The following is a 10,694-nucleotide window of genomic DNA, read 5'->3' as shown; positions in this document are numbered from 1 at the left end:
CTCAGCAACCATTCATCTCCAGCTCCTGACATTTATCCTCTAGTCAGCACTTCTAGAAGCCACTGCTAGGTGACAGGAACCCAAAACACCCACATGCAGGCAGCACACGCAACCTTTTTGCCCCCCAACCCCGGGTTTTACCAGTTTCACAAGTATAGCCCCCAAGGGTTATGGGCAGCTACTGTTCTGTTAGGTCCTCACCTGCTGTTCAGAAACCTCTCCTGTGGGCACCAAAAACACCTGTTCTTTTGGGGGCTGTCTCTTCTCACTTTTAAGTACTTCAGCTGATGGTTTGTCCTGAGCAGCAGCTGGAGAAAACAAGTAAAGGTTCTAAGTGACAAACTGCTGCCAACTCCCAAACAGTTCCTAGGTGTCACCTATTCACTTTTAGGAGAAAAGGCAGAGAAACCAACAGGCTGACAAGCCTGACTCACCGCCTATGTGGAACACACCGTCATCACTCCTCTTCAGCACAACATGTTCCATGGCCAGAGTGATGGGGATGGGGCCTGGAGATGTTGGATAGATGGGGGGGATATCATCCTGCAGGAAAGAGAGAAACCACATGATGCCCCCCACCAGCTCAGAGCAATTTAACACAACCCATGCTCCCATCATTCAGCTTGAAGCAGCTTTATGCCAGTTTGTCCATACATTCTTGGAAGGTATAAGAGGCATAGCAGATTCTCCCATCTAGAGATGGTGAAACTGAGAATCAGATAACCTGATGGCTTGCACATGGTAATGCTGCATGCCAAAGACAGGGTTAGGGTTACAGACAAGGTCTCCTCACCTGAACCCTGGCTTTTCTGACAGCAACACACATTTATATACCACTATAACACTGACAGAGAATGCAAATATGTATTAATATTTCCTCACTTGATCCTCACCATATTTTACAGTGAAAAGGGAAGAGGTTAACAGGTGTCACTGCTTCCTTGCTTGACAAAGTCCAGGGCAAAAACCAATGTGCCCTTACATTGGCAAAAACCAAAAGTTCCTCACACCTTTAGGGTGATGCTGGAGTTCAGAAGCTCAATCTGCATGGGGACTACCACCGGGATCTCCTCATCCTCCAAGAAGGGCCCCAGGCCACTGAGCACTGAAGTGAGCAGCTCGAGGTCACAGCCATGAAGCAATAAATGTAGGAAGCCATTTTGTGAGGCCAGGGGGGAATGAACAGCTGCTCCAGGCCCCACCTCAAAGCGGAGGCCCACAGCTGGCCTGATGTGGCCAGTCTTCAAAGTTGAGGATTCCTGAAAGCATGTACCTTTGTGAAGAAAGACAAGGAAGACAACTAATTAACGGCCAGGGAGTCTTCTAAGCACCTTATATACCAATATTCATAAAAACCCTATGTCAAAGGAATATCATCATTCTCATCTGACTGAACGAAGTCACAGAGAATAACTTGCCCAAAATTACATAATTAGTAAGTAGCAAGGAGAGGATCTGAACCCAGGCAGTCTGATTGCCAAGTCCATGGGCTTAGATACTTTGCTATAATGCCTTGCAAGGTGGAAGAGAGATTAAGGATTGGCCTTGTTATGTATGTGAGACAGTGGGCTAATGGCCAAGGAAAAGCTCTTAAAACATAGGACTCCCAAACTCTACTAAATTTGAATGTCTCCTCCTTTCTCTAAGTCTTGGTTTTCTCATCTGTCACTCATAAAGCAAAGCAGGATCTATGCTAATCTCTCCAAAACTCCAAACAGAACACTCTCAGGTGTAGCCAAGGATCCTGTGGAACAACTTACACATTTATGGAACTGCAAATTGGTACAAACATTTTGCATAACAATTTGGTATTATCTAGTAAAGGTGAAGTTGTGCCTACCCTAATGATCTAGAAATTATATTGTCAGAAATACAACCCCAGGGAAACTCTCAAACATATATTCCAAGAGACATGTACAAGGATGTTCACAGCAACCCTATTTGAAACTGGAAAAACAAACAAACAAAAACTAGAAACAACCCAAATGGCTGTCCAGAATAGAATAAAGAAGTAAATAGGATAATGGGTACAGGGATATTTTGGGGGTCATGGAAATGTTCTAAAATTGGGTTGTGGTGATGGTTACACAATTATAAAATTGTACACTTAAAATGAGTGAATTTTATGTTATGCAAATTATACTTCAATAAAGCTGTTTTCAAAAAGCAAAAAGTGCCGTGCACAGTGGCTCATGCCTGTAATCCTAAGACTTTGGGAGGCTGAGGCGGGTGGATCACTTGAGTTCAGGAGTTCAAGACCATCCTGAGCAACATGGTGAAACCCTGTCTAAAAATACAAAAAAATTAGTCAGGCGTGGTGGCAGGCACCTGTAGTCCTGGCTACTGAGGAGGCTGAGGCATGAGAATCACTTGAACCCGGGAGGCGGAGGTTGCAGTGGGCTGAGATTGCAACCACTGCACTCCGGCCTGGGCAACCCAGCAAGACTCTGCCTCAAAAAAAAAAAAAAAAAAAAAAGTGGTGTATGTATACAATAACATTATATAGTAATGAAAAATGAACGAATTATAGCTAATTCAACAACCTAGATGAATTTAAAGAATATCATGTTACTTGAAAGAAGCAAATCACAAAAATAGTACAATCTATTATTCCATTTAGAAAAATGTGAAAAAAGCTAAAAATACATTAATATAAACACGTGTACAAATTATAAAGTAAAGCAAGATAACAATGAATACAAATTCAGGATAGTGATTACCTATGACAGGTGAGGGACAGAAGGAGGTTCAGGAGAGGGACTCCCAGAGACTTAAAAGGTAATGGTACTGTTGTATTAATTAAACTAAGTGGTGGGGCCAGGCATGGTGGCTCAGGCCTGTAATTCCAGCACTTTGGGAGGCTGACATGGACAGATTGCTTGAGGCCAGGAGTTTGAGACCAGCCTGGTCAACATGGTGAAACCCCATCTCTACTAAAGATACAAAAATAAGCTGGGCGTGGTGGTGTGTGCCTGTATTCCCAGCTACTCAGGAGGATGAGCCAGGAGAATTGCTTGAAGGAGGTGAAGGTTGCAGCACATCGAATTCATGCCACTGCACTCCAGCCTGGGCAACAGAGCAAGACTGTGTCTCAAAAAAAATTAAAAAACAATAAAACAAACTAGGTGGTTAGTAAATGGGTTCATTGTATTGTTATTATTTTATGCCTTACATATATTTTATAAGTGTTCTTCAGTATCTACTCAATATTTTAATGTTTTTTAAGAGACAGGGTCTTGCTCTATTGCCCAGGCTGGAGTGCAGTGGTGCAATTATAGCTCACTGTAGTCTCAAACTCCTAGACTCACATGATCCACTCACCTCAGCCTCCCAAGCAGCTAGAACTATAGGCACGCACCGCCACACCGAGCTAATTTTTTTTTTTTTTTTTTTTTAAACAGAGTCTTGCTCTGTCACCCAGGCTGTAGTACAAGGGCGCGATCTCGGCTCACTGCAACCTCTGCCTCCCCGGTTCAAGCAATTCTCCTGCCTCAGCCTCCCAAGTAGCTGGGATTACAGGTGCCTGCCACCACGCCCAGCTAATTTTTTTGTATTTTAGTAGAGACGGGGTTTCACCATGTTGGCCAGGGTGGTTTCAAATTCCTGACCTCAAGTGATCCACCATCCTCGGCCTCCCAAAGTGCTAGGATTACAGGCGTGAGCCACCACACCCAGCCTGTATTTTTTGTACAGCTGAGGTCTTGCTATGTTGTTCAGGCTGGTTTCCCACCTCAGCTTCCCAGCGTGCTGGGATTACAGGCATGAGCCACCATGCTCAGCCTAAAAATATATTTATATATATATTTTTTTGAGACAGAGTTTCACTCTTGTCACCCAGGCTGCAGTGCAATGGCACGATCTCAGCTCACTGCAACCTCCACCTCCTGGGTTCAAGCAATTCTCCTGCCTCAGCCTCCCAAGTAGCTGGGATTACAGGCACCCGCCACCACGCCCAGCTAATTTTTATATTTTAGTAGAGACAGCGTTTTACCATGTTGGCCAGGCTGGTCTCGAACTCCTGACCTCAGGTGATCCACCCACCTCAGCCTCCCAAAGTGCTGGGATTACAGGCATGAGCCCCGCGCCCAGCCAATAATTTTTAAATGAAGTATGTAACATAAGCCAAGATTTTTCCTGTCATCTTTTATAAATGAAAATTCACATCAAAGGACTGAATCTGAATGACAGAAGTTCCCTGATCAGATAGTTTTATGTTAAGAGACACACAAATGAAGTGGACACTGTCCTCATCTATAAGCTCCAGGAGTACCTGGAAGTGAAGTTGGAGACTAGCACAGTGAATGCAAAGCCCCAGAAAGAGCTCTGAGAGGCTCTTTGCAAAAAAGGCTTCAATGGAGTTTTTCCTCCCCCTAATGGCTGCTGGAGAGAACTTGGCACTAGTAGAGTGGCTGCCCTTAGAGCACAGTGACAAGTACAAGTTAATCTATGGCTGTCCTAGACAAGTCCCATGATCTGTCGTGGAATGACTACCATCCTTACCTGGGCACTGTCCACGCAGGAACTGCCAGAGTCCCACGGTGCCCAGCTGCTGGAGGGTCAGTTCCTCTGCTTGCAGGGCCACAGTCAGGTCCTCACCACGTACCTCAATCCCAAAAGACACCTCATTCACCTTCAGGACGAGAACTGAGACCTATCAAAGGAGATTCTCTTAGTTTTAAGTCCCAAGCTCTCAGCCCAGAGCCTACCCTCTGCAGAGAAGAAAGTAGAGCTGCTGACCGGGTGAAAGATGAGGTCTTCTCCACTGGGTGAAACTGAACTGTTGGCTGCTGGTGACCCCTGGCCATAATTATTCACAAGAGGGCTCCCTTGAACACCAGCATTATCTGAGACATTTGAAAGAGATCCTGGTGGAACAGATTCTGGACCAGACTCTGCATGAAAAAGAGGACAAATGAATTTAAAAGTCAAAATATTCTGTTCAAATCCAACCTCTACAAACAATGACAACTGTAAAAATAAAACAAAATACTTATGACATTCATGAGACAACTAGAAATTTGAGGACTAACTAGATATTTGATGAATTTAAGGAATTACTCTTAATTTTTTAAAGTGTAATGACATTTGATCCCATTTTTAAAAGTCTGTAAACAGAAGCAACCCAAGCGTCCTTCCATGGATGCAAGGATAAGCAATGTGGTATATAAATACAATGGAACACTATTCAGCCTTAAAAAGGAAGGAAATTCTGACACACACTACAAAATAGAAGAATCTTGAGGATATACCAAGTGGAATAAGCCAGTGATAAAAGGACAAATACTGCATGATTCCACTTATATGAGGTACCTAAAGTAGGCAAATTTATAAAAAGAAAGTAGAATCATGGTTGTCAGGGACTGAGGGGAGGGGAAATGAGGAGTTACTGTTTAATGAGTACAGAGTTTCTGTTTCGCAAGAAGAAAAACATCCTGGAGATAGACAGTAGTAATGATTGTACAACAATCAGAATGTACTTAATGTCACTGAACTATCCACTTAAAAACAGGATGGCAAATTTCATACGTATTTTACCACAATTTTTAAAAATTTAAGTCTGTATTTTCTAGCAATGCATAACTGAAAATATTTATGGACAAAAGGATATGTTTGGGATTTGCTTCAAAATATTATGAGATGAAGGAAAGTGGGCAGTAGTGTTTATGAAACAAAAATGGCCATGAGTTCTTTTTTTTTCTTCTTTTTTTTGAGATGGAATAGTCTCGCTCTGTCGCCCAGGGGAGTGCAATGGCGTGATCTCGGCTCACTACAACCTCCACCTCCTGGGTTCAAGCAATCTCCCACCTCAGCCTTCTAAGTAGCTGGGATTACAGGCACACGCCACCATCCCTGGCTAATTTTTGTATTTTTAGTAGAGACAGAGTTTCACCATGTTGGCCAGGCTGGTCTCAAACTCCTGATCTGCCTGTCTGGGCCTCCCAAAGTGCTGGGATTACATGCGTGAGGTACTGTGCCGGCCTTCTCTTTCCTTTTAGACTGGATGCTTCCCAAGGCAGAAATCCAGTCACAAGTTTAATTGCTGTCTAAGGTGAATATATAAGAACCCCAGGAGATTTTTCAGAACTTTAATTTAAATTTGAGAATTAGGTTTCACCTTAAGTGATCCGCCCACCTTGGCCTCCCAAAAGGTTGGGATTACAGGCGTGAGCCACTGCCCTGGGCCTGCCATGAGTTCTTAATTTCAAAGCTAGGTAATGGGTGTATGAGGGCTCATTATTTGATTCTGTCTACTTTTGTACATAGACATGAAATCTTCCATAAGAAGTTAAAAATAATAACAAAACAAACATGGTACATGCCACCCAGCTTAAGAAACGGTGCATTCTCTTAAATTAAAACCACAGTGAAATATTAACTCACTCCTGTCAGAATGGCTATTCTCAAAAAGATTAAAGATAACAAGTGTTGGCAAGGATGTAGAGAAAAGGAAACCCTAGCACCCTGTTGGTGGAAATGTAAATTAATATGGGCATTATGGAAAACAGTATGAAGGGTCCTCAAAGCTAAAAATAGAGTTACCATATCCACTTCTGGGTATATATCCAAGGAATATGAAAAAAAGTATATCAAAGAACTATATCCATTCCTGTGTTTACTACAACATTATTCACAACAGCCAAGTTATGGGATCAACTTATGTGTTCATCAACCAATGAACAGATAAAGAAAATGTGGTACAAACACACAATGGAATACTATTCAGCCTTATGAGAGGGAAATCCTGTCATTTGTGATAACGCAGATGAATCTGGAGGACAGACAATATGCTAAATGAGATAAGCCAGGCACTGAAAGACAAAAATAGCATGTGCTCACTTACACATGGAATGTAAAACAACTGTACTCATAAAAGCAGAGAGCAGGATGGTGCTTAACAGAGGCTGAAAAGGGAAATGGGAGGGGATAGGAGGAAATGTTAGTGAAAGTGTAATGTTTCAGTTAAACAGGAGAAATAAATGGTAAGTATTTGAGGTGACGGAGATGTTAATTAGTTTGGCTCAAAAATCCCACACTGTATGTGTGTGTGTATATATCATAGGATCGCTTAGTATTAATACCACATAGATACAATTATAATTTGTCAATATAAAATAAATAAATAAATAGGACATTCTCTCTTTTTTTTGAGATGGAGTCTCGCTGTCACCCAGGCTGGAATGCAGTGGCACAATCTCAGCTCACTGCATCCTCTACCTCCCCGGTTCAAGCAATTCTCCTGCCTCAGCCTCCCGAGTAGTTGAGATTACAAGCACCTGCCGCTAAGCCCAGCTAATTTTTCTATTTTTAGTAGAGACAGGTTTTTACCATGTTGGCCAGGCTAGTCTCCAACTCCCAACCTCAAGTGATCCACCCACCTCGGCCTCCCAAAGTGCTGGGATTACAGGCGTCAGCCACTGTGCCCAGCCTAGATACTCTTAAAGGATCATTTCCTAAGTTTCTATTATTTCAATAAACTGAAAGAACCAGTATAACTTACAGAGGTAATTCCTAAAAGTTTCTCATTTTATTAACAGATAAAAAGCTCCTATTTTCCAGTGACAACACAGGCAAAAAAAAAAAGACTATAAGCACACTCACACCACTGATACCAACCATGAAACTAATCCTGACTTAGCTATAAGGCTGTAAGACTAGTGCTTTCTCCTTTGGTTTGTATCTCTTTCTGTGATATAGTCAGTTATTAACCAATAACCTAGAAACATGGAATTAAACCCAAACCCACAAGTCCACCAAAATTTCTCTGTCTCTCTTTTTTTGTCTTGATTAAGAAAATGTCTATATTATCATCTCTCAGCTCCTCTTTAGCCCTGCCAGTCTGATACAGGCAGCAGAGAGAACCCTTTCTGGACTTCTGCAACTTTGCCTGGCTCTGCTCCCACATACCAGACTCCAAGAGCATCACAAAGCTATCACTGCCATCACTGTCCACTGAAATCCGGTCTTCAGGGCCACTGCTATCCAATGAGACACCATCAAATGACTGTTGAGATACTGTCCTCTTCATGGAGAAAAATCGGAGTCGTGCAGCACCTCCACTCACTGGGGCTGCCACCCCCTCATCTGTCTTGGCCATGGGCTCCCTGTTTAAAAAAAAAAACAAAAACCACAAATGTGGCTTTGGAGACATGTTTATTCCCATCCACTTACAATACCCATCCCTTTCAGCTCAGACAACTGGATAAAGTTCCCAATATTAGGAACATACAACTCTGACATTACCTATTACTGGCTGTAAAGAGATCAAGTCATTTTTCAATCACTGGCCTTTCTGAATCTTTTTATTCCAACATCGCTAACTGCATGGACAGTGCTCTCATATCAACATTAAATGTCAAGGTTATTCAAGGTCATCCCAGACTCAGAAGAGACCAGCTACCTACTGCTCTGGTGCTGATGAATGGCACCTGAAGCCACCTGCATTCATTCCATAAGTATTTAGTTGCTTCTGTATGTAAGGCACCATACTAGGCACTAGGCAGGAGTGGGAGATGGATAAATTGATGAGTAAGACATCCCCAGTTCTAGACAACATCAAAGAGGAAAAAGGACAAGGAGAAGAGGATCAAGAGTGGCTTTGTGGTAAGAGATAACATTTGAGGTGGTCCTTGAAGGACTGTGAAAGTGAGAAGAGGGTATTCTATAGGCAAGAAATGGCATAAACAAAGGCATACAGCCAGAAACAAAAAGAAACTGGTAAGAATAATACCTCTGCCCAGCTGAAGCATAGGTTTTGTCAGGAAGAGCAATGGAAGATAAAGTTAAAAAGGCATTAACACAGTGAAAAGAAACCTTTAAGGACCTTTAAATACCACCCTCCCATTTTACAGATGAAGAAACTGTCCCAAGGTTACAGTTAAAGGTAGAATTAAGAAAAACTCAGGCCGGGCGCAGTGACTCACGCCTATATTCCCAGCACTTTGGGAGGCCAAGGCAGGCAGATGGCTTGAATCCAGGAGTTTGAGACCAGCCTGGGCAACATGGCAAAACCTGGTCTCTACAAAAAAATACAAAGATTAGCCAGGCATGATGGTGCGCGCCTGTAGTCCAGCTACTGGGGGCTGAGATGAGAGGATCACCTGAGCCTGGGAGGTCGAGGCAGCAGTGAGCCGAGATCACACCACTGCACTCCAGCCTGGGCGACAGAGTGAGACTCCATCTCAAAAAAAAAAAAAAAAAGCAAATTATCAGGCCCCATCTCATTCCATGAATGAGAAATAGGGCTCAGAAAACTACGTTTTTGGCTTTTTTTTTTTTTGAGATGGAGTCTCACTGTATTGCCCAGGCTGGAGTGCAGTGGCATGATCTCGGCTCACTGCAACCTCCACCTCCTGGGTTCAAGCAATTCTCCTGCCTCAGCCTCCAGAGTAGCTGGGACTACAGGTGCATGCCAACACACTCAGCTAATTTTTTGTATTTTTAGTAGAGACAGGGTTTCACCGTGTTAGCCAGCATGGTCTCCATCTCCTGACCTCATGATCTGCCTGCCTCAGCCTTCCACGGTGCTGGGATTACAGGCGTGAGCCACCGCGCCCAGCCACTATGTTTTAACAAACCCTGCAGGGGATTCTGAGAGAGAAACTATTAAGAAGCACAGACTGTTACAAACCTGAAAGTTTGGCAAATGCATCAACAACTTTAAAAATGTTTGTAGCATTTGACCTAATAATTTCACTTTTTGGTTTTTATTTTATTATTATTATTGAGACGGAGTCTCGCTCTATCACGCAGGCTGGAGTGCAGTGGTGTGATCTCAGCTCACTGCAAGCTCCGCCTCCCAGGTTCAAGCCATTCTCCTGCCTCAGCCTCCCGAGTAGCTGGACTACAGGCACGTGCCACCACACCCAGCTAACTTTTTGTATTTTTAGTAGAGACGGGATTTCACTGTGTTAGCCAGGATGGTCTCATCTCCTGGCCTCGTGATCTGCCTGCCTTAGCCCCCCAAAGTGCTGGGATTACAAGCGTGAGCCACCGCACCCAGCCACTTTTTGGTTTTTATTCTAAAGAAAGATTTAGATATGTAAAATATTCCAAAGATTAAAGTTCACAAAAATAAGGACATTTCATACAGCATTGGTTCTACCTGAGTAAAATGGGAAACAGACTAAATGACTCCCCAGAAAGAGGAATGGATCAATAAATTATGATATATCAATTTACTAGAATATAATGGAGCAATTAAAAATCATGTATTCAGCCAGGGGAAGTGGCTTATGCTTATAACCCTAGTGCTTTGGGAAGCCAAGGTGGGAGAGTCACTTGCGCCCAAGAGTTCAAGACCAGCCTGTGCAACATGGTGAAACCACATCTCCAAAAATAAAAATAAATAAAAATCATATATTCATATGCCTAATGAATGGGAAAATATCATAATAAAACATTGAGTGAATAAAGCAGCATGTAACATTGTAGAAATAATATAATCCTATTGTTGTAAAAACAGTATTTGTGGATATTATATGCATAACCATCCACAAGTGTACACATGAATGCAGAAATACAAAGATTGGAAGAAAATACACCCAAATGTAAACAGTGGTTATCTGTGGATTGTTACAAGTGATTTTTATATTTTCTTCTTTACTCTCTTATTTCCTACACTGTCAACACGATAAACACAAACCATTTTTATAATTAAAAAAATTAAAATTATAGGCCAGGCGCAGCGGCTCACA

General features: G+C 42.5%; 1 protein-coding gene across 1 annotated transcript in view; it reads right to left on the bottom strand.

Moving 5' to 3' along the window:
- Nucleotides 1-10,694, bottom strand: part of BLTP3A (bridge-like lipid transfer protein family member 3A) — an 83,696-nt gene that overhangs the window by 5,432 nt on the left and 67,570 nt on the right. The window contains exons 15-20 of the mRNA XM_003808533.6: nucleotides 7,906-8,102; nucleotides 4,738-4,892; nucleotides 4,501-4,651; nucleotides 1,011-1,273; nucleotides 435-543; nucleotides 202-308 (exon numbers count right to left, since the gene is read on the bottom strand). Coding sequence (XP_003808581.4) covers nucleotides 202-308; nucleotides 435-543; nucleotides 1,011-1,273; nucleotides 4,501-4,651; nucleotides 4,738-4,892; nucleotides 7,906-8,102 — 982 coding nt within the window. The remainder of the gene's footprint in view (nucleotides 1-201; nucleotides 309-434; nucleotides 544-1,010; nucleotides 1,274-4,500; nucleotides 4,652-4,737; nucleotides 4,893-7,905; nucleotides 8,103-10,694) is intronic.

This window comes from Pan paniscus, chromosome 5 (assembly GCF_029289425.2).
Source record: "Pan paniscus chromosome 5, NHGRI_mPanPan1-v2.0_pri, whole genome shotgun sequence".
In the NCBI taxonomy this organism is placed as follows: domain Eukaryota; kingdom Metazoa; phylum Chordata; class Mammalia; order Primates; family Hominidae; genus Pan; species Pan paniscus.
The sequence above is the reverse complement of the archived record's forward strand: the minus strand, read 5'-3'. Positions and strand labels throughout refer to the sequence as shown.